This window comes from Anomaloglossus baeobatrachus, chromosome 6 (assembly GCF_048569485.1).
Source record: "Anomaloglossus baeobatrachus isolate aAnoBae1 chromosome 6, aAnoBae1.hap1, whole genome shotgun sequence".
NCBI lineage: Eukaryota > Metazoa > Chordata > Amphibia > Anura > Aromobatidae > Anomaloglossus > Anomaloglossus baeobatrachus.
In genome coordinates this window covers 559,899,705-559,925,045 of record NC_134358.1, presented here as the reverse complement: position 1 = coordinate 559,925,045, position 25,341 = coordinate 559,899,705, and the positions used below count along the sequence as shown (strand labels likewise).

Here is a 25,341-nt window from a genome sequence, read left to right as displayed (position 1 = left end):
TAGAGTGACTGCAGACTTGTTCCCTAAGGCTGGACAACCCTTTTAGTATTGTATAATATATGTTTCCAATATGGTGGCATTATATTGCCTTGTTAGCGTATTGTTCAGTAGTATATATGTTTGCACTACATGGCATAGCGTAGTGCACATTATCAGCGACACTATGTAGTGATATTTCATTAGCTTCATAAAGGGTATTATTTGAGTAATACATAGTATTAGCATTGTTGCAATAGTTTGGGGTATAATATTAGCCTGCTTGAGCAATTTCAGTATTGCATACTATTTGGGCACTATATGGTGGTATTATACTGGTTTGAGCATTATTAGAGCAGTTTATATTATATGAACACTATATGGGGGTATTATATTGGGTTATTATGGCATTTTACATGAGTGTTGTACATTATTTAGGCACTGTATGGGGTTTCATATTAGTTTATTTGTATGTTTTGAGTTTAGTATACTATTTGGGCACTGTATAGTGGTATTATACTGGTTTATTTGAGTATTATTAGAGTAGTTTATATTATATGGGGTTATTATATGGGTTCTTAGGACATTTTACATGAGTGTTGCAGATTATTTGGGCACTGAATGGGGTATCATATTGGTTTATTTGTGTGTTTTGAGTATAGTATACTATTTGGGCACTGTATGTTGGTATTATACTTTTTTGAGTATTATTACCGCAGTTATATTATAATAGCTGTACTATCCGGCTTCGCCCGGGTTAATAGCTGCTGTTAACAAAATAGAATGTATTAACAAAAATGTATTCTGCACACAAAAACCACAAAACAGATAGAAATGTAATTATTAAAAGGCAAAAACTAAGCTAATAGAAGCATTTCACAACATATATTTCACCACCACAGATATTCCACACAGATTTAACTAAATTGGCCAAGTAATGTGCTCCGTCTGTCTCTTTCCAGGTCTGTCTCTTTCCCCGTCTGTCTCTGTCTGTCTCCCCGTCTGTCTCTTTCCAGGTCTGTCTCTTTCCAGGTCTGTCTCTTTCCAGGTCTGTCTCTTTCCAGGTCTGCCTCTTTCCTCGTCTGCCTGTCTCTGTCTCTTTCTTTGTCTGTCTCTATCTCTCTGTTTCTTTCCCCATCTGTCTCTTTCTAGGTCTGTCTCTTTCCCCGTCTCTCTCCCCGTCTCTTTGTCTGTGTCTTTCCCTGTCTGCCTGTCTCTGTCTGTCTCTTTCCTTGTCTGTCGCTATTTCTCTGTCTCTTTACCCATCTGTCTCTATCAAGGTCTGTGTCTTTCCCCATTTATCTTTGTCTGTCTCTCTGGCTGTCTCCTCCTTCCCTGTCTGCCTGTCTCTGTCTGCATGTCTGTCTGTCTCTTTCCCCATCTGTCTCTTTCCAGGTCTGTCTATTTCCAGGTCTGTCTCTTTCCCCGTCTGTCTCTGTCTGTCTCTTTCCCTGTCTGTCTGTCTCTCTGTCTGTCTCTATCTCTTTCCCTGTCTGTCTCTTTCCCTGTCTGTCTCTGTCTGTCTCTCTGTGTCTCTGTCTGTCTCTTTCCCTGTCTGTCTCTGTCTGTCTCTCTCTGTCTCTCTCTATCCATCTCCCCACCGACATCTTATTACCTCACATATAAGCTTCTTATACTATGAATGTCTTTCGTTCCTATAGCAACCAATCACAGTTCCTACTAATAACCTGTAGTTCCAGGCTCCAATTATTTTAATGAAGGCATGTTTTTTGGAGAGTAGCTGTTAAGCGCGGGGTTCCATTTTCCTGTCAAAACATAGTCTACGACGTTCCCTGGGTCACATGAGGTGTCTGTGCAAAATTTTGTGATTGTAAATGCGCCGGTGCGGATACACTTTTCGTTTCACTTTTTCCCCATTATGTAGATAGGGGCAAAATTGATTGGTAAATTGGAACGCGCGGGGTTAAAATTTCGCCTCACAACATAGCCTATGACACTCTCGGGGTCCAGACATGTGAGTGTGCAAAATTTTGTGGCTGTAGCTGCAATATATTAGATGAGCACTATATGGGGGTATTATGTAATTTTAGATGAGTGTTGCACATTTTTTGGGCACTGTATGGGGCATCATATTGGTTTGTGTGTTTTAACTATAGTATGCTATTTGGGCACTGAATGGTGTTATACTGGTTTGGGTATTATTATAGCAGTTTTATTATCTGAGCACTATGTGGGGGTATTATGGCATTTTACATGAGTGTTGCACATTATTTGGGCACTGTATGGGGCATCATATTGGTTTGTGTGTTTTGAGTATAGTATGCTATTTGGGCACTGAATGGTGGTAATATACCGGTTTGAGTATTATTATAGCAGTTTTATTATCTGAGCACTATGTGGGGGTATTATGGCATTTTACATGAGTGTTGCACATTATTTGGACACTGTATGGGGTATCATATTGGTTTATTTGTGTCTTTTGAGTATACTATACTATTTTGGCACTGTATGGTGGTATTATACTAGTTTGAATATTATTAGAGCAGTTATATTACATGAGCACTATATGGGGGTATTATAGCATTTTATATGAGTGTTGCACATTATTTGGGCACGGGTATGGAGTATCATATTGGCTTATTTGTGTGTTTTGAGTATAGTATACTATTTGGGCACTGAATGGTGGTATTATACTGGTGTGAGTATTATTATAGCAGTTTTATTAGCTGAGCACTATGTGGGTGTATTATGGCATTTTACATGAGTGTTGCACATTATTTGGGTACTGTATGGGGTATCATATTGGTTTGTGTCTTTTGAATATAGTATACTATTTGGGCACTGTATGGTGGTATTATACTAGCTTGAGTATTATTAGAGCAGTTATATTACATGAGCACTATATGGGGGTATTATAGCATTTTATATGAGTGTTGCACATTATTTGGGCACGGGTATGGAGTATCATATTGGCTTATTTGTGTGTTTTGAGTATAGTATACTATTTGGCCACTGAATGGTGGTATTATACTGGTGTGAGTATTATTATAGCAGTTTTATTAGCTGAGCACTATGTGGGGGTATTATGGCATTTTACATGAGTGTTGCACGTTATTTGGGCACTGTATCATATTGGTTTCTTTGTGCATTTTGAGCAAGGCATAATATTTGGTCACTATATGGTGACATTTTGGTGTTATTTGCAGTATAACTACTACAGTAGTTCGGATGGAGCAATGCGCCCCTATAATTACCGCCGCCTCTATTTTGTAGCACATTTTGGCGAATTCATGGCACTTCTGCCGGCTACGGAGGCAGCGATCACATTTCTTAATAAATGTCATCTTTATTGCCATCTCCCTGATTCCAGTAACATTTTAATTAATTCATACTGATTGAATAAATGTACATTTAGACTAGTTTCTTAATGAGGGCACGTTTAGTATAAAGGTTCTACATCATCCTGATATCCTGCGGGTAATTATATCCTAATTATATGGTGAGAAGAAAGAGTCTATAACTCAGGGCAGCCATTGTTCATTGGACCCAATTAAGAATTACACGCGGATAATAAAAGTTCATGACGGGGTTGTCCGTCAGTCAATTTAAAAACCTTTACGGCAAATCGAAGCCCGGTACAAGACGGAGATCTAACCTGGTTAAGATCTGCTGGATTTACTGTCAAGTGGCTCATGGAATAAATGATCACAGGGGAACGCTGGTAAAATGAGCCGGCTGACTCCGCACGTAGACCTCGTCATCGTAGCGGAGAAAGAAGACGCTGCCATGTCAGACCAGTTATTTTATTGGGTTTAGTGGATATGGAGGAGCGGTCTACCTAGTGGCAATGTGTGGGTTGTCGGAGACCGGGACAAGGCAGGAATTGTGCCCCCTATCCCAGTAATTTTGGTATTGTCCCCCCTTAAAAAAGATAATGCCCAAGGAAATAGTCATGTTTTCCCCTGCAAAGTTAATAATGCCAAATCCCACAAAATATAAATAAAGGTTAGACTCACCCAATCCGGCAACTAAGACTTCCTTTCTCTGCCACACAGAATGTGTTGGCACATGTGATGCATTGTAGAGCCATCATTGTCTGGTCTTCACCAGGACGTTGACATCTTCTAAGGCCCCTTTCTCATTGCGTTCTGACCTGCATTCAGTGGTCCCGTTGGGGCTTCCATCTGAATCCCCCGCAAAACGGGTTTCGAATGCATGCGCCGACAGGGCCATTGACTATAATGGTTCAGACGGAGTCACCGTGTGGTCTGCCATGCACCATTTTTGGAAGTACACGCTTTCCGGTGACAGACACCCAGACGTTGTAGACTGCATTTGAGTGTCCACCTCCAGAAAGCATATACACCCGAAAATGGTGCACGACAGAGCACACGGTGACTCCGTCTACATCATTATAGTCAATGGCCCCATCTGAACATGCATCCGAAACCCGTTTTGCTCGGAATTCAGATGGAAGGCCTGACAGGACCACTGAATGCAGGTTAGAATGCAATGTGAAAGGGGCCTTAGTCATTGGCTCCTCACTGTACCACAGGATCCAACTGTATCAACGTCAAATTACAGTTCAAAGTGGGCCTCATTTGAAGATCTAAGGTGCCATCTAGTGTCATGTGATGTTCGGCTCTGCACGTACTTGGTGGCACGGCAGTGTCAGACTCTGTTCACACTTCAGAGTCTAGCAAGTAATCTGTAGCTTCTGAATTGTTCAGCCAGAGCTGGGTGTCGGCTGATTCAGGTCTTCAGCTCTGCAGGAGTTAATTCCTACAGACTGGTGAGCAGGAACTAGGAGATCAGGTTGCTGATTGCCACATGCAGCTGTGTCTGTCCTATTTAAGGCACGTCTTTCTCCAACTATGCGTCAATGATAGCTTCAGCATAAGCTCCAGCGATCCCGGTCTTTTGATAAACCTGTTTATGGTGATCTTTGTTGCGATATTGAGTGATGTGGACATTCCCCTGTCATGCGTTAACTTCCATCCATTTTCCTTATTCCCCTGTACATATATTGTCTCTGTGTGTTTTGAGTGCAGTGTGTACAGTGTACAGTGTACAGTGTGTTTTCATTCTCACTTGTCCTTGTCATTTTTGTAGGGTTTTGTTATTGTGTTTTCAGGCCCGCCCCGAGAGTGTGGAAGAAGGATAGTAAGATTAGGGTTCGGACAGGAGTCAGGGTCACGCTGGGGGCTCGGACCTAGCTACCCTCATGTCTACCTCTGATATAAGGGACAGCGCAGGGTCTCTAGTCTGAAGACCAGCTTAGGGGCTTCTGTTCTGTCATTACATATCCCGTGACATCCATAAGTTTAAGACATGCGCGGTGCTGATGCCACTTCTTAGGTGTACAACACTTCAAATGAAAAGAAAGGATTACTTTTTTCTTTTGAAGTTTTGCCCCAACCAAACAAACATTTAGGAGCGTCTGGGAGACCTTCCAACTCTTCTGAGAGTCAGATAGGTCTCCACTTTTACTTTGAGCCTCCTGGACATTTTGAGAGCATTGGAAAAAAAAATGTCTAAAGCTGTGACACTGTGCTTTCACATTTGGGGTTAATAATGGATGACGTTCTTTTAAAATGATGAGTAGGTGTGATGCTAGCCACTACTTACGCTAAGTATGGACGGACGAGTAGTCAGGAAAGCCGGGGTCTAGTAACGGGAGGACACGTATGAGCACAAGGAGTAAACAGAAGAATAGTCAGGTCAATATCTGAGGGTCAGAATTCCAGGAGAGCACGTACTAAGTCCAGGAAGAAAACAGAGACGTGGTCAGGTAACGGTTCGAGGTCAAAAGGCAGGAGGTCATGACTGGTACAGGGAGCGGGCAGAGAGGAGTCAAATAACAGTCGGGGTCAGCAAATAAAGATCAGAACACTATCAGAGACACAAGACAACAGCACAATGCAGAACCAGAGAATACAACTGGCAAGGTGCTGGGTGAGCATGCTCAGTAAAGAAGCCTGAGCAATTACCAGGAAGGTGAAACATCTGAGTTATCAGCACCAACATGGAATCCTTCGCTGTCAATCAATCTGCTAGCTCAGTAACTCAGGAAAGTTCAGAAGAGCATCTCCAAAGGCAAGATGCTCTGCACAGAGGAATCGTGACAGTAGGACAATTTTTTAAACTGAGGCCAGTGGCCTCTTCCGCTATAAGTGGGTGATGCACAAATACCCAACAGGTTTCAGACTTTAATGCTTGGGGACCAAGGCAAGGCGAAGTAAGAAACATTTTCACAAAGTCTACACCCTGTCTACATCTGATCGAGGCTCAATCATGCTGTATTCAATCATTAGCTTCTGGGCCCTAATGCAAAATACAGGGCCCTAAGTCATTTGCAATATCGGTGTCACCTTTAGTGACACAGGGAATTTTGGGACCTGTCAGGCGCCTGAGCATGTGGATTTTTTCTCTATGAACCATAATGGAGAGCTGATCTGTAAAAACAAACAAAAACTTTGTGTAGGTTTCCTTGTTCTTTTGTTTGAAAGGAGAAAACATGTTGATCAAATCTGCCAAAATTCAAAGTCACCAGTTTGCTCAAATTTGGCAACGACGTTCAACTAACATAAACATAAGGTGTAAAAAAACAAATATTAATGTTCATCTCTCTGCTCACCTGTTCCTCTACCATCTCGTCCTCCTCTCTATATGACCTCTTTTTTCTTCTGACTCATGATGTCCTTTTTGGACAGCCATACGCTGTGTCACTCGATATTTAGTCAGCATCTCGTGACATCAGATGCCTACTCACCGCCGGAAACTCTGATGCACAAAAAAAGGGCCCAAAAAGAATGTTGTGTCTTGACCACCATATTTCTGAATTTGTATGACTCGAATTGCAAAAAAGAAATCGGACTGAGGAGATGCCAATTTTGGGAACAAAATCAAGGAGAATTCAATTTGCCTTGAACAAATTTGCCAAGCTTTAATAAATAAGACAACTGTCATGGCTTTGATTTGCAGTGCTATGCTACAGAGTCAGTGCTCTGTTGTTTTTTGAGCTCTGGGTGATGGGTTGTTCCTGGCCTCTGATCCTGCATTGGTGCTGGGAGGGGTCAGTTCACACGCACCTTGTTCCGGGTGATTGCTCTGCTTCATTAGGGAGCAACCTCACCCGGAACACCGCCAGTCGTAGTTTCTGTTACACAGTTAGTGCTTATGGCTCCCGCATGTGAACTATTCTGATCTTGTCTCTCGACCCCGGACCTTAGTTACCCTTCTTGCCTGTCCCCCTGACATTTTGTTTACATGTGGATTGCACATTTTCTGTTAGTACAATAAACCTCATTTCAATCCAGAAATATTACTGAGTCCATCAGTTATTAGATATATGAAACTGAAATAGCTGTTGCAAAAACCCAAATTGTTATGAAGAAAAAAGGTTAACATTAATAGGGGTGCCCAAACTTTTTCATATGACTGTTCCTCCTGGCTCCTGACCTCCGGCTTATACCATGATCTCAGCTCCGCTTACCTCCTGTAATATTTATGTGACCTCCTGGCTCCTGACCTCTGGCTCGTACCCTGACCTCGGCTCTGCTTGCCCCCTGTAATCCTTATGTGACCCCCTGGCTTCTGACCTCTGGCTCATACCCTGACCTTGACTCCACTTTCTCCCTGTGTTGCATACATGATTTCCTGGCTCCTGACCTTCCTTCATAGCCTGACCTAAGCTCCGCTCTCTCCCTGTGTTCCATACGTGACTTCCTGGCTCCAGATCCCTGACTTGTTTGACTACTCCTCCATTCTCTATTTTCTAGTTGTATAGTGACAACTAGTGATTGAACATCAGAACAAGTGAAAACTGGCAGCTGTACAACCAATTAACTTGTCCATAGTGCATCCGAATAAAATATTGGTGATGCATAGTTTTTTCTGTGGCCACCAACATTTTATGCACACGTACATAGATCTCACCTATAGAAAATATTTGTGTAAAATGACAGGTTGTTTTTAGCCATCCCCATTACTCGAGCCTCCTGAAGTTGAATCCCAAGTTGGATCCTCCAGGAGTCACGCTTCAGACTCAGTCAATGAATTTCTATATTATGACGCCCATTAAAAAAAAAAACCCTCTAAATTTCCAGAAATTCATATTGATGTTACCCTTATGGAATAGATGAGATTTAAAATATACAAATCTGACTTTAATAGTGCAATGAACAGCTGTTTTTTGATGCAGCATCACATTTTTTTGCTAATTAGTCCCCCAGACACCCGGTTTTCAAACACTTTGATAAACAGAGCCCTTTAGGGTCTATTTAATCGTGAGAGCAATTAATATACATAAATATATAGGTAAGTAGTTCAGTTATAAAAAATAGTAAAACACATTCAGACGCAAGGCAAAAATTTGAGAAAAGTCAATTTATTTTTTTTTTATACGACAGTGGAGAATTCGGAAGTTCCTTCTCCAACCAAGATGTCTGTCATTGGGATGATGATTGTCATGAATATGCGCTCACTGATTGACACTTCAGACACCCAATAGTTGGCAGAGGTGTGCTGGGTTGTGAATATTGTTGATTGATGACCTAACCACCCAGTCAGGGATTGGGAAATGACTTTCCTCATTCTATACAGGATTGTCCAGCAGTCAACTAGGGATGGCCTTCTGGGCTTTCTCCAGGTGTCACCCTTTCGGGGTGATTGTCTGGCTATTTAGTTGGATGGCAGTGGTCAGGCCATTGCCAGTCTTATCTTTGCTTGTGTGAGTGTTTGTGCTTTGTGTCCTGCTATTCTGATCTCTTGTTACTTGACCTGAAGACCTTACCTTTGACCATTCATTTGCCTAGCTCCCTTTGTCTCGATCCGTAACCGTTTTGGACTTCTGACCTCGGATTGTGACCGGTTCTTCTCTATTGCCCCTCTGCCTTTGACGTACATTCTTGGTATTTGACCCCGGACTTGACTCTTCTGCCTCACAGGTTGTCCGTGAGAAGTCACGATAGACAGCGTTACTATGATAACGTAGAAATTAATGATGAGCGAACATACTCACCACTGCTCGATACTCAATTGAGCCTCTGGGTGCTTGGCTACATTCAGTACTCGGATGAGTATCACGGGTGCTCAAATGTGTTGTTCATGAAATATCCGATTCAAAGTGGTGGCTTGCTTCAGTGAATGATTGGAGGTAGAACCCCAGTGAGAGCCGCTTACAGTCTCTGAATTTCTCTTGCTTAGGGTAAAAACAACATTTTAGGATGCTGTGTTTGAGACAACTAGAGTGAGCACTAAGATAGAAGATCCAACTGTGGTCATACAAGGACATGTCGAAGGACTTCTCCACTTTGGACAATTCCTATTTGTTAAATACTCCCCGGACAATAAAGATCACAAAGTGTCTCCATTCATAGGCGGGCTTTGCACGTTGCGACATCGCAAGCTGATGCTGCGATGTCGCACGCGATAGTCCCCGCCCCCGTCGCAGGTACGATATCTTGTGATAGCTGGCGTAACGAAAATAATCGCTATGCCAGCTTCACATGCACTCACCTGCCCTGCGACCATCGCTCTGGCCGGCAACCCGCCTCCTTCCTAAGGGGGCGGGTCGTGCGGCGTCATAGCGACGTCACACGGCAGGCGGCCAATAGCAGCGGAGGGGCGGAGATGAGCAGGATGTAAACATCCCGCCCACCTCCTTCCTTCCGTAGAACCGCCGGCGGCAGGTAAGGTGATGTTCCTCGCTCCTGCGGCGTAACACACAGCGATGTGTGCTGCCGCAGGAACGAGGAACAGCATCGTACTTGTCGCGGCAGTGTAATTATGGAAAAGTCGGAGCCTACACCAATGATACGATAACGACGCTTTTGCGCTCGTTAATCGTATCATCTAGAATTTACACACAACGATGTTGAAAGTGACGCCGGATGTGCGTCACTTTCGATTTGACCCCACCGACATCGCACGTGCGATGTTGCAACGTACAAAGCCGCCCTTAGACCCCAACAATCATCTGCTTCTGATCAGTTTTATGGCAGGTTTTCGCCACTGCAGGAGGAATGAGGTATTTCACAGTGCCAGGACAGGTCTTCCTGAGTGGACTATACTCTTTTAACCTTAGAAAGCTGTAAGCTTATACTGTTCCTCTCTATGTCTCCAATTTCATTGTAGCATGTTCCATTGTATGTTGCACTTAAGAAGTTGTTAATAAAAGTATGGAAGTGGAAAAAGTGGTGCCATAAGGAGGAAATATTCTGCATAATATGGAATGGCCATGCAACTGTAGGTACTTTGCCAAGTGCTACCCAAAGAAAAGGCTATGAGTAGAGATGAATGGATCAATTGAAGTTTGGTTCTGTGGGTTCAGCCGGACTTTAGATAAAGTTTCGTTTGGGACCCGGACTTGACTTGAACCCCATTGGAAGTCACTAATTGGGTAGTTTGACTCTCTTCCCACATACAGTCACTTCCAGGAGAGGGAGGCGGTGTTTTTTTCTTTTTTTTTGGTGCACACTACATCCAATAAAGCTGTTTTTACCCCCAGTGCGAGAGTCATGATTTATTCCTGGCTCAGCTGCGGCTGAGCCTTTACTAGTAGCCCCCTCCGATACAGGTCATGTTACGAGTTAATTCTTCCTGCCTCGTTCTGGAGGTCAAGCCACTATATTTTGGCACTGCACCTCCGGAACTACTCCAGTGATATTTCCGGCTCTGCTGCGTTCTGCTTGTGAGCGACCTGTTATCTGCCCTGCTCCCTCCTGACCTCCATGTTCACCTGACCTGTTGTTGACCTCTATTCTCGTCCTGTCAGTGTCTCTCCCGCTGTCTCCCTTCGGTTCCCTGCTTGTCTGTCTCCCTGTCCATTCCCTGTCAGCATACTGTAGTTTCCGGCCCTGTCCTCTTCCCTGTCCTCCCCGCTTTTGTGCTGTTGACTTCCTGGCTACCAACCCCTTGCTTTCACCTAAGTACGTCTTGCTTTTTCCCTGTGTACTGACGAGACCTCTTGTTGTGATCCGGCGTCCTGACTATTCTACTGCCCTCTGGTGGGTTTCTCTACCCTACCACCCTCTCGTGGTCTACCTTCTAACTACCTTCCCAGGAAGTTACAGGAGTCTTCTGTGTACTACGTGACGGACAGCGAGCTATTCAAACACTGCAAGTGGCTTGCACTGGGCCAACTACCGGAAACTCCGTGCTCGTTACACTGAACTTTACTCTTTAGGTATACTCATCTGTACATATGAGGTGTGTATGAGATCTGAAAATCATCTGTTCTATATCTGTATATCTTGACCTGGGAAGTCTTGTTTTATGGTTCAAATTTATTATGTAAGATATGATAGGGTTAAAAATACTTTGCGCTAGGAATTGTGAAAACAAGCTACATTACTTGATCTCAGGGTGAACTTATCTACCATATTAAACTGGGTATCTCTTCTTACAGGAGAGACAGTCAACGGTGAAAAGAGAGAAGAACTGTTCCCAGCAAGGAAACAAATCCGGTGAAAGAGTAAAAATGCAAAGAGCCAACTCGGTAACGGTGGACGGACAAGGACTTCAGGTTTGGATGCAAAATTGTGCATATAGTATATTCTATTATTGTATTGTATATAGCCCCTGCATTGCTTGCACACATATGATTTACTGATTAGGGGAGAACACAGCTCCCTTAACCCCCAAGTCAAAGCAGGCCAAGAAATGGAGACGTGATTTTTTTTAGCGCTCTCTGATCAAGTGAATGAAAGTTGACCAAACCGCCAAGTAAGCCTACTCTACTGCATACTTCTCAACATTTTAATGGCCAAAATGTAGACATGTAAGCCCCACTTTTTGAACTTTGCAGAAAAGCCGCAAAAATGCCCAGGAACACCCCCAAAGTATTTATCTTTGGTGGACTAAGCATCAGCCACACTCCTTTTGCAAAAGATTGTCCTGCCTAAATTGGAACCATTGGGTAGTATAACATGTCTTACTTTTTACAGAACTTCCATGGACTTCATTGTAGAGATGTGTACTGTTACATACCAGTTTATTTGGTCCCCCCCTCTGTGCATGGAAAATTACAGTGTTTTTTAGAAAAAGGAAACCCTGTAGTGGAGGTTGGGATCCCAGTGAATGTGTCACACGGTGTTTGGCTGTCATGGCAGCATCAGACGCTGTTCAGACCACAGGCTCTGACACTCCACACTATGGTTTCTTTGGTGCTTCTGAGTTGCACAGGCAGGCTCGGGCGTTGACCAGCTGTGTGTTCATTAGTGATCATACTAGCAGGAATTAATCACTGCTAGTCTGCTGGTTACCTTTTGGATCACATGTTGTGGGAGACCTATCACAGTTAAGGCCCAGTCACACTAAACAACTTACCAGCGATCCCAACAACGATCCAACCTGATAGGGATCGCTGGTAAGTTGCTAGGAGGTTGCTGGTGAGATGTCACACTGCAACGCTCCAGCGATCCCACCAGCAACCTGACCTGGCAGGGATCGCTGGAGCGTGGCTACACGAGTTGCTGGTGAGCTCACCAGCAACCAGTGTCCCAGCCCCCAGCGCCGCGTGGAAGATGCTGCGCTTGGTAACTAAGGTAAATATCGGGTAACCAACCCGATATTTACCTTGGTTACCAGCGCACGCAGCTACACGTGCAGAGAGCAGGGAGCAGCGCACACCGCTTAGCGCTGGCTCCCTGCTCTCCTAGTTACAGCACACATCGGGTTAATTACCCGATGTGTGCTGCAGCTACATGTGCACAGAGCAGGGAGCAGCGCACAATGCTTAGCGCTGGCTCCCTGCTCTCCTAGTACAGCACACATCGGGTTAATTAACCCGATGTGTCCTGCAGCTACATGTGCACAGAGCAGGAGCCAGCACTGACAGTGAGAGTGGCGGAGGCTGGTAACAAAGGTAAATATCGGGTAACCAAGGACAGGGCTTCTTGGTTATCCGATGTTTACCGTGGTTACCAGCCTCCGCAGAAGCCGGCTCCTGCTGCCTGCACATTTAGTTGTTGCTGTCTCGCTGTCACACACAGCGATCTGTGCTTCACAGTGGGACAGCAACAACTAAAAAATGGCCCAGGACATTCAGCAACAACCAACGACCTCACAGCAGGGGCCGGGTTGTTGCTGGATGTCACACACAGCAACATCACTAGCAACATCGCTGTTACGTCACAAAAGTTGTTCGTTAGTAGCGATGTTGCTAGCGATGTTGCTTAGTGTGACGGGGCCTTTACTCTCCACCTTTTTAAGATGGAGGAATCAGTCTTGCCATGCCGACTATAGCTTTTGCTAAACTGGTCCATGGGCTGTTGTGTTCCAGTAACTGGTGATTTCCTGCATGTTGCTTGGTGTGCTGTGGAATTTCTCCTGTAGTCTGATTATTTCCTCCCTGCTCTTTATTTTACTTCTTATCATTTGTTGTCTGATTACTCTGTGTGAACGTGGTGCTTGCTAGAGTTTTGATTTCCCCAGTTTCCATATCTGTGGGTTTTTTCACTCCTGTCCTGATCCTCTCTTGTGGTGGGGGATAGGAGGTATTACCAGGAGCAGGGCAAGGAAGGTGGTCCAGACATCGTCACCATTAGACGTATCTCTGGGATCAGAGACAGCTAGATCCCCCTAGTCTGTGTGCCAGTCTAGGAGCCCCGATCCCAAGTGACACCTCGTGATAGAATGTTCCATAAATGTCTAAACTGTGAAAATCCTTTAAGAAAACAAATAAGTGGAATGCGATGAGTCTTTTTGACCAGTTTTGTGGAGTCATAAAGTTTCAGATATTGACAGGCACCATTTGTGTGCAACTTTTTGCAATTTAACTCCACTCTGACCTCATTTGAAAAGTGGATGTTGCAAGCTGTATTAATGGGGGCTAATCCAGATTTAGGAATTTCAACTTTAAAAAAAAAAAAAAAAATCACAAACTCATTCCAGCAGAAAGGTGGAGTAAAGAGTGAACAAACAAATCTTTAGACAAAAGAGTTACATTTACAAAAAGTCATCTGGCAAAAATAACGGCAATATCACCACAAGCAAAACTGACTTCCACCACAATGTTTCTACCATGAGAAATATGAATATTCATAGATTATAAGTGCTAAATTCACTTTTTTACCATGTGACTTGTGGACATTTTTCCCTCTAACAGCACACCATGTGGATGGGAGGGATATTGCAAGTAATTGTTTTTTTTAATAAGAACACTACTCTGAACTCTAACTACAATACTCTTGGAAATTGCTGATTTTTTCAGGCAAACCTGAGTTTTTTAGATATTTATACATTTATTTATTTTATTTTTTTTTACCTTGGATGGAAAGTATTGTGAGCAGAATATCTATAGAGTCATTGTCTTGTTTTATTTTACATATAATTTCGACTATGAATTAATAAAATTTCATTCTGGTTTCTGTTTATGATTAATCAATATTATACACTGGAGATCAAAATTAGAGCACACTGTCTGATCAGTTACTTTTTTCAGAAATAATGTAATCTCCATTAATGACCATGCTCCGGTTTGTGTAAGGGGTGCACCATGCCACTAGAGCAGGGTAATCGGTGCACCATGTCACTAGAACAGGGTAAGGGGTGCACCATGCCACTAGAACACGGTAAGGGGTGCGCCATGCCACTAGAATAGGGTAAGGGGGGCACCATGCCACTAGAACAGGGTAAGGGGTGCACCATGCCACTAGAGCAGGGTAAGGGGTGCACCATGCCACTAGAACAGGGTAAGGGGTGCACCATGCCACTACAACAGGGTAAGGGGTGCACCATGCCACTAGAACAGGGTAAGGGGTGCACCATGCCACTAGAGCAGGGTAAGGGGTGCACCGTGCCACTAGAACAGGGTAAGGGGTGCACTGTGCCACTAGAACAGGGTAAGGGGTGCACCATGCCACTAGAACAGGGTAAGGGGTGCACCATGCCACTAGAACAGGGTAAGGGGTGCACCATGCCACTAGAGCAGGGTAAGGGGTGCACCATGCCACTAGAACAGGGTAAGGGGTGCACCATGCCACTAGAGCAGGGTAAGGGGTGCACCATGCCACTAGGACAGAGTTTTCAAAGGATCCAAAGTTTATCAACATAAAACCTTTATTTTGCCCAAAACATGGTGCTGATAATCAGAGAACATTGGGTTTGTCAGATAATTAAGGAAATTAGCACCAGGTGCAGATTAACACCAATAACTTGCAGGAATGAGAAAGTGTTCTCTAATTTTAATCCGGGTTCTTTTTCTTTTATATTTTTATTATTTGCTTTACAATAAATTCAATTTATGAAATAAGCGGATAATCCTGCGAGTTTCCTCATGTTAGGCTATAATCACAGAGGACGACACAAGGACCGCAACATTTAGGTAATTGTGTCTTGTTCTCCAATTTTGATCTCCAGTGTAGGTAGAGGTGAACGAGTCTCCCAACATTTGTTCGATTCTGTCCTTAGATTTGATTTGTTTTGAAATAATTTAATCAGAATCAAAAGTTTGCGATTTGACACAAAAGATATTGTTCAAAATGTAAATGGAAACCATCTGGATTAGTAATGATTGAAAAGGAGTGAATTTTTTAGAAATTCACAAAGAATTCTGAGTTACAGATCGATTCTAATTATAGGACTAAATCGAGTATTTACCACTCCCCCATAATTTATTGTTTACATTGCATTTTACATTGTTTTATTGTTTTTATTGGTTACATTGCATGTTTTATTGTTTGCATTGCATGTTTTATCGTTTTTATTGTTTACATTGCATGTTTTATTGTTTGCATTGCATGTTTTATCGTTTTTATTGTTTACATTGCATGTTTTATTGTTTGCATTGTATGTTTTATTGTTGTTATTGTTTACATTGCATGTTTTGTTTGCAATGTATGTTTTATTGTTTTTTATTGTTTGCATTGCATGTTTTATTGTTGTTATTGTTACATTGCATGTTTTATTGTTTGCATTGCATGTTTTATTGTTGTTATTGTTTACATTGTATGTTTTATTGTTTTTATTGCTTACATTTGCATGCTTTATTGTTTGCATTGCATGGTTTATTGTTTTTTATTGTTTGCATTGCATGGCTTATTGTTTGCATTGCATGTTTTATTGTTTTTATTGTTTGCATTGCTTGTTTTATTGTTTTTATTGTTTACAATGCATGTTTTATTGTTTTTATTGCTTACATTGCATGCTTTATTGTTTGCATTGCATGTTTTATTGTTTCCATTGCATGTTTATTGTTTTTATTGTTTACATTGCATGTTTTATTGTTTTTATTGCTTACATTGCATGCTTTATTGTTTGCATTGCATGGTTTGTTTTTTATTGTTTGCCTTACATGGTTTATTGTTTGAATTGCATGTTTTATTGTTTTTATTGTTTACATTGCATGTTTTATTGTTTGCATTGCATGTTTTATTGTTTTTATTTCTTACATTGCATCCTTTATTGTTTGCATTGCATGGTTTATTGTTTTTTATTGTTTGCATTACATGGTTTATTGTTTGCATTGCATGTTTTATTGTTTTTATTGTTTACATTGCATGTTTTATTGTTTGCATTGCATGTTTTATTGTTTTTATTGTTTACATTGCATATTTTATTGTTTGCATTGCATGGTTTATTGATTTTTATTGTTTACAATGCATGTTTTATTGTTTGCATTGCATGGTTTATTATTTGCATTGCATGTTTTATTGGTTTTTTATTGTTTGCATTGCATTTTTTATTGTTTGCATTGCTCTGACCGCAAAGTAAGGAAAGAGAAATTTTATCGTATATAAAATACTCGAAGAAAATCAGAGGGAAAGTTGAGTTCAGGCTGAAGGCTGACATATTGGATATAATAACAAATTATTAAGACATTATGATAAAAACCCTCTGCTCTGCCTCAAGTGTGCGCCTCTAATTATGAGGCAATAAAATCTGATGAGTTGGCGATGTCTCCCTGGTCATTATTTGGCAACGGCACGCTAAGTACAGGGAGTTCAGAGATTTATTGCAATTAATGCCTCTTCAAAATTTTATAGCCGCTTTAAAATCTGATCTCTTCTGCTCTTATACAATTCATTGTCCTGTAATCAGCGCTGCGCGGCTCTCGTTATGGAGCATTATAGGGGATTTCTCACTAAGAAAACTCCTGTCCATATGTTCTATTAGGTGAGGTGCAAAGATCGGCTCTCATTAAAGTGGCCACCATGTTTAGTCATTACTGTTTATTTTATTTTTTTAATTTTCTTATCATAATTTGTATTTTAAAAAGTAAGAATCCCAATTATTAAACTGGCCACTGGGGCTATTGACGTTTATTGTGAATTTTGGATTTTATGTTATTTACGGTATATAGAGGTGTAATCAGTTATTGTAGAGATGTTGGAGGAAGTGAGCTGTGATATCACCTTTTGTGAATGGTGGATCCTGTGTTATCTACTATATATAGAGGAGTTATCAGTCATTGTACAGGAGGGGGAGGAGGTGAGCTGTGATATCACCTATTGTGAATGGTGGATCCTGTGTTATCTACTGTATATAAAGGAGTTATCAGTCATTGTACAGGAGGGGGAGGAGGTGAGCTGTGACATCACCTATTGTGAATGGTGGATCCTGTGTTATCTACTGTATATAAAGGAGTTATCAGTCATTGTACAGGAGGGGGAGGAGGTGAGCTCTGACATCATCTGTTGTAAGTAGTGGAAGGTAGAGAAAAAAGGTATTCAGCTCACCCATGTAAGGTCCTCCAGTCTGCGGTTGATGCACGTAGTCCTGCGGACAGGCAGGTCCGGCTTCAGAGTAAACGGTAATAGAAAATGAGTGGGACTCAGCACCAATATGGATGAATAAAAATCTTCATGCTTTATTTGAAAAGTTTAAAAAATAAAGAAAAGGTCACAAATCATCCAAAATCGCCATGCGACTTGCCGCACGGCAAGTCGCATGGCGATTTTGGATGATTTGTGACCTTTTCTTTATTTTTTAAACTTTTCAAATAAAGCATGAAGATTTTTATTCATCCATATTGGTGCTGAGTCCCACTCATTTTCTATTACTGTAAGTAGTGGAACCAGTATTTTCTACTGTATGTAGAGGTTTTATCAGTCATTGTACAGGAGGAGAAGGAGGTGAGCTTTGACATCACCTAATGTGAGTGGTGGATCCTGTGTTATCTGCTGTATATAAAGGTGTTCTCATTATCAGTCATTGTACAGGAGGGGGAGGAGGTGAGCTGTGATATCACCTATTGTGAATGATGAATCCTGTGTTATCTACTGTATATAGAGATTTGATCAGTCATTGTATAGGAAGGATAGGAGGTGAGCTGTGACATCATCTGTTCTGAATGGGGTGGATCCTGTGTTATCTACTGTATATAGAGAAAGAGGGGAGCCAGCACGATCTGAAAATGGCATGCATCATATAAAAAGTGCAAATTCACAGATTTATTCCAACTGTACTGTAATATAAATGAGATTTTTAGCAAATAATTGATCAATTCTTTGAGCCACCCCTGCCAATGTCACGGCAAATCTCAATAGGGGGGTCCTACTCTATATTCTGTATTTCATGTGCCATGCGGCCTCCTAGATAAAGTTAAAAGCAGAACCATAATGGAGCACACATACCTGTAACCTGTATATAGCCGCTTCTATGTTGCAAAAAAGGCAATTGTGGATAGAGGCCAGCCCAGGTCCCAGCATGTGGAGCAAGCGCTACACATACCAGGACTATATCAGAACTGACCCTCCCAGTGCCAGACAGCAACCATTGATAAAGGCGGACCAGATCCAAGTATGGTGCTTAATTAGCAATGCTCACAATCTGAAATTGTATATAGAGGTGTTATCAGTCATTGTACAGGAGGAGGTGAGCTGTGACAGCACCCATTGTGAATGGTGAACCCTGTGGTATCCACATCACCGATGTAATAATAAAAAAATATATATTTTTTTCTATTTTATTACATAATAAATATATAAAAATAAATTAGTAAAAATATAGAATTTGTTAATAATCCTGTGAAAATAAAAGTGTATATATATATATATATATATATATATATATATACATACACATATATATATTTTTATGTGTATATATATATATATATATATATATATATATACATATATATTTTTATGTATTAAAGTTTTATTTATTAAAAAATACAGAATAAATATAATTTAATTATCCTATGTAAATAAAAATTTATATATATATATATATATATATATATATATATATATATATATATATATATATATATATAAAAATACTTTTATTTTCACAGGATTATTAACAAATTCTATATTTTTACTAATTTATTTTTATATATTTATTATGTAATAAAATAGAAAAAAATATATTTTTTTTATTATTACATTAAAAGATATAGAAAAAAAACTATTATATTTAACATATATATTATATATATAATTTTCCAGTTAATTCAATTTGCAGCTGTAAAATGAGAATATGATAGAATTTCTCGCCGGAGTAAGTACTAATATGTTAGGTTTGGCCGTGATCATCTGAATTTCTTCTTTTTCTCTTATTATTAATCATACTTAAGCACATTCATCTTATTCCATTCTTGCTAACCAGAATAATGATCATGATTATTACTTCTAATTAGAGGAAGTAATAGATCATGTATAACCTTAGGATGAGGCTCATTAATTAACCTGAGTCCATAGGGACGTAGACTAAGCACTTTATCTTTGTCATGTTAAGTTTAGTTTATCCTTCTCTACAATAGATGATTTTATGGTTATTGAAATTGAAATAAATAACTAAAATTGATGAAATATGAAAAGAAACCCTGGATGTCGATACCTTGGTAATATGCAAGAGGGCGAGCCATGAAATGTTTAATCAATTTTAATTAGTTCTAGTATTATATTAAGCAGCGGTGAATGTATTACTTATACATTTGACAACTGCAATTATTACACGGAACGCTTTGTGTTTCCATCAGCCGAATCGCTAGCGGGATTTTTTTATTTTTTTATTGTTTTTGCTAAATTCTATTTATTCATTTTGTAAATGTATTTTCTAAACATGTTAATTAATTAATTATCTGCATAAAATACCATATTAGGCTGCGCATAGTGAGTTTTCTCTCCTCCTTGTGCATTGAGGTAGCGCATGCGCTCTATTGCCATTTTCACTGCAAAGATTGAGCATGCACGGATCATCTGCCCTTGATTTCCATGTACTCAAGACATGTATGTGTCATGGGTGACTAGGGGACACAGGGAGACCTATGCTGACCCTTAGGCTGGGACCCCTGCACTCACCCTCACTCCGGAGGTACCCTTAATGGTAGGGAGGTCCGGGTCTCCAACTTGGTCCTGCCTCCTGTCAAACTCTAACCTAATACCCCCTTACATCCAACCCAAAGTTGGGCATGAAGCAACACTCCTCCTACAAGACAAAAGAGGAAAAACTGCAACTCAGTCACACCACCGCAAATATCCACAGAGGGGAAACAAAAGGACACTGGAGCAAATAAACCAAAGGGGAGAAGAAAGTCACACCAGGGAACTTTCATACAGTGCATATAACAAATTGCTAGCTACCAAATTGAGGACCGCCACGGATGCCGGGATATCGCAACTGCAAGCAGAAACTATCTTCGGTGGCCTCCTACTACACTCCCCATCCTTAAATAGGAGAAGACCAGCTGTGGAAGGTAATCAGCAACTTGGCTCTCTAAAGAGTAGCACACTTCTCCAAAAAGGATTAACTCCTGCACAGCTGGAAGCAGTGAAACCACTCAGCCGATGGCTAGCCGGGCCGAGCACTTAAGAGAGACCAGGTTGCCTGCTGGACTCTGCAATGTGAACAGAGTCTGATGCCGTAGCAGTAATCTGCGTGTGCGGAACCGGACAACGCATGACAGTATGATGACACAGAAGAGAACAGGGTGCTCATGGGAATTGTAGTTTTTCCTCCTGCAACACATATTATATGATTTGAACTACAGAACTACCCATCTTAATGGATTAACAAGCAAGTACATCTGGAGACATTAGGGTGTTGTTTCTTTTGAGAAGTTGATACATAGGAGATGAGTTAATGCACAATTATTGTGCATTTTTAATTTCATAGTGATAACATTTTTGGAAAATCTTTGACTCTTGGGAAAACAGTTGCATGGCCTACAAGTCTCCTTACACTTTTGTGTCAGGCATGTCACCCTCCACAAATACCCCAATCACAGACCTCTCATTCAGCCATTTCAAATATCTTGGTTTGCACTGAGGAGGGGCGACACGCCGAAACACGTTTGAAAATAGAGATTCCAGTTTGGCTGTTATCCTACGTTATGTGGCTAAACTCAATATTGACTTTTTGGATCGCTACTTCCAATGGGTAGAGTTTTTGTCGTCTTCCTCTCTAAAGAGGCAATTTAAATATTTATTTGCCAGAGAAGAAGGGCCTAAAAGTCTCCTTACACTGGCATGTCACTCTCCAAAAGACACGTTACCCCTTAGATAGCAGGATCAATATAGTAGAGTGGAAAAATTATTGAGCATAGCCAATTAAATTCAGGACCAATCACAACTAACACACGCAATGTTTAAGATGAGCCATCCATTCTACTGAAAAAAACCTAATCATGCCCCCCGATTTATGCCCTTGAACCAGAATGGACATCACAACTACAAATAGACCTCTTGATGATTTTTAGCTGTTCCTGGGCTTCCAATCAACAACCTCTTTATTTATTTATTTATTTTTTAAAATTTTTGCTAAAACCCTCTTCTTATGTTTATTGGATCATATTAGATTGATCAGGGACAAGCCACTGAATCACATTCTTTACAAACTTTCAGCTTAAATTTGTTTATTTTTTAAGGAAATACAAAAGTTTTTGGTCAACATGAGAACAAAAAAATGAATGATAATCTAGAATATTATTAGTCATGGTAATTTTAACCTTTTTTGATTACTTTAGATTACCCCAATCACAGGAACACATCCTCTTCTCGTCTTTGTAAATCCAAAAAGTGGCGGGAAGCAAGGTGAAAGGTAAGTAAATTCTCTCCGAGACAGACAGAGACAGACAGACACAGACAGAGACAGACACAGAGACAGACTGACAGAGACAGACAAACATAGACATAGAAAGACAGACAGAGACAAAGAAAGAGAAAGAGACAGAGACACACAGAGACATAGAGACAGAACAGTCAAACAAAGATAGAGAGAGACAGACAGAGACAGATAGAGAGATAGACACACAGACACAGACAGACAGACACACACAGACAGAGACAGACAGACACAGACAGAGAAAGATAGACAGACAGAGACAAAGAGAGTCAGAAAGAGACAGAAACATATAGACAAAGGCAGTCAGACAATGACAGACAGACAGAGAGACAGACAGAGAGAAACAGACAGACAGAGACAGACAGACAGAGACAGACACACACAGAGACAGACAGAGAAAGACAGAGAAAGACAGAGAGACAGAGACAAAGAGAAAGAGGCAGAAAGAGACAGACAGAGAGACATATAGACAGAGGCAGTCAGACAAAGACAGACAGAGATACAGACAGGGAGACAGAGACAGACAGAGAGAGACAGACACAGACAGACACACAGACAGACACAGAGAAAGACCGAAAAAGAAAGAGACATAGAGAGACAAAGAAAGAGACAGAGAGACAGACAGAGAGACACATACAGACACAGGCAGTCAGACAAAGACAGAGAGAGAGAGACAAACAGAGAGGCAGAGACAGATAGAGACAGACAGATAGAGACAGACAGAAAGAGACAGACAGAGAGAAACAGACAGAGAGAGACAGAAAGAGTGAGACAGACAGAGACAGAGACAGACAGAGAGAGACAGACAGAAAGAGACAGACAGAGAGAGACAGACAGAAACAGACAGGCAATGACAGAGAGGGAGACAGACAGAGAGGGAGACGGACAGACAGGGAGAGAGGGAGAGTGGGAGAGAGACAGAAAGACAGTTACTATCCTGGGCAATGCTACAGCTAGTTTTAACCTATAAGAAGGACATGTAAATTATTATGTATGCATATTTAAAATAACACTAAATCAAGCAAATTTACATAAAAAGACCCCAGTACTTTCTGTCATCATCTTCTTGTCTCCATTGAACATATAATGTCTTATGTTTCAGTTAAAACTGACCACCTCCTCTTCCTCACTATCTTGTGTCTGGCTGTAAGACAGCGAGCTACAGCAGAAGCCTCTGCTCTCTGCCTTGTCTGTGGTAGAACCAAAAGATGGTCAACTATGCCTATTGTCCGGGGCCCTAAACTCATTTTTGATTAGTGTGGAACCCCAGAAATCCTTTTGACAATCAGAAAAAGAACATACTGTATGTAGGTTAGGTTTAAGGCATTATGTACACCCCTTTACCACATTTTAAATTACTATGGAACCCAATAAATTCTGGTGACCATCATCTTTAGACCAAGTCTTGCAGGTTGAGGCCACTCCTACATGTTCACACATTGTAACCACACTTAAAGAAGTTGGCAACTACTTTAACATTGATGGCCTATCTTTAGAATAGGTCATCAATGTCTGATCAGCCAGGGTCTGACACCCCACACTCCCACCGATCAGGTGTTCTCTGTGGCGGCGGCGGGAGCAGACAGCCAGAAATGCTCAGTTATGGAGCTGCTCCGACTTCTGATAGTGACCGCAGCCGGGAATTGCGCAAACGCCTCCCATTCAGATCAGTAGGAGGTGGATCATCAGTTGATGGAGCAGCTCGGGAACTGAGAATTTCCTAGTGCTGCCGCAGAGACCGAAAACAGCTGATCGGCAGTGATGCGGGTGTCGTACCCCAGTCGATTAGACATTGATGACCTATCCTACGGAGGGCTTTGCACACTACGACATCGCAGGTGTGATGTCGGTGAGGTCAAATTGAAAGTGACGCACATCCGGCATCGCATGCGACATCGTAGTGTGTAAAGCCTAGATGATACGATTAACGAGCGCAAAAGCGTCGTAATCGTATCATCGGTGCAGCGTCGGCGAATTCCATAATAATTACGCTGACGCAACGGTCCGATGTTGTTCCTCGCTCCTGCGGCAGCACACATCGCTGTGTGTGAAGTCGCAGGAGCGAGGAACATCTCCTACCGCCGTCACCGCGGCTTCCGTAGGATATGCGGAAGGAAGGAGGTGGGCGGGAAATTTACATCCCGCTCATCTCCGCCCCTCCGCTCCTATTGGCCGCCTGCCATGTGACGTCGTAGTGACGCTGCACGACCCGCCCCCTTAATAAGGAGGCGGGTCGCCGGCCAGAGCGACGGTCGCAGGGCAGGTGAGTCCATGTGAAGCTGCCGTAGCGATAATGTTCGCTACGGCAGCTATCACAAGGATATCGCAGTTGCGACGGGGGCGGGCACTATTGCGCTTGGCATCGCAGCATCGGCTTGCGATGTCGCAACGTGCAAAGCCCGCCTAAGGCTCGGCCATCAATGTTAGAGAATTGGCCAACCTCTTTAAGATTAGTTTGGCGCCTGAACGCTGTTAACTTTTGCCTATAGAATATACAGTTTGTCTGGTAGGTTGACGGCACTTCTTATAATCACATCTTGTAATTCCCTTTTTAGATTAGTGTCGAACTCCATAAATTCTGATGACCATTACCTATAAACCATGACAGATTGATGGCACTCTACATATTTACACCATGAATCCACACTTTGGATTAGCGTTGAGCCCCTATACTCTGTTAACCCTTATCCATAGAACATATGTCTGGTAGATCTGGGACACCCTACATTCAAACACCTATTTACCCAGTTTCAGACAAGCATCGAACAGTCTAAATTCTGGTGACCAATGCCCATAGAACATACAATATTTCTGACCAGTCGAGGGCACTCAACTTATTCACACCTTGTAATTATAGTCCGTGGTTGAGTTAGGAGTTTCGTTACTGTTCGTATGCTAATCATAGTTTGTTGAAAGGTTGCCGCGTAGCCAATCAACAAGCTTTTTGGCCGTGGGCACTTCCGCAGTCATCACAGCCATGCCGAGTACTGGCATGCCTGTGATAGGTCAGCTGCATCACGTCAATGAGTCTATATAGGACCCAGTGACGCAATGCTCGGCACACACTATCCTTTGGAATTTGACAAAAGAAAAGTAAGTCTCCTCCCCCCTACATATTGTGCATTTGAACCCTTTACTGCCCTGCCTTTTACGTGGCACTATATGGTGATTAGCTTGGTTTGACAGATATATTATTAGAAAAAAATGTGGGGACCCCAAATTTTTAATAACCAGTCAAGGTAAAGCACACAGCTGGGAGCTGGTATTGTAAGGTTGGGAAGGCCCATGATTATTTGGTCCTTCCCAGCCTAACAATAAAAGACTGCAGCCACCCCAGAAGTGAAGGATCCATTAGATGCTCCAATTTTGGCGCTTCACCCTGACTCTTCC

At 41.7% G+C, this 25,341-nt stretch overlaps 1 protein-coding gene across 2 annotated transcripts in view; it reads left to right on the top strand.

Moving 5' to 3' along the window:
* Nucleotides 1-25,341, top strand: part of DGKB (diacylglycerol kinase beta) — a 705,227-nt gene that overhangs the window by 269,317 nt on the left and 410,569 nt on the right. For both annotated transcript variants that reach the window (XM_075315722.1, XM_075315723.1), the window contains exons 14-15: nucleotides 11,348-11,464; nucleotides 21,854-21,927. In XM_075315722.1, the coding sequence (XP_075171837.1) occupies nucleotides 11,348-11,464; nucleotides 21,854-21,927 (191 nt within the window). The remainder of the gene's footprint in view (nucleotides 1-11,347; nucleotides 11,465-21,853; nucleotides 21,928-25,341) is intronic.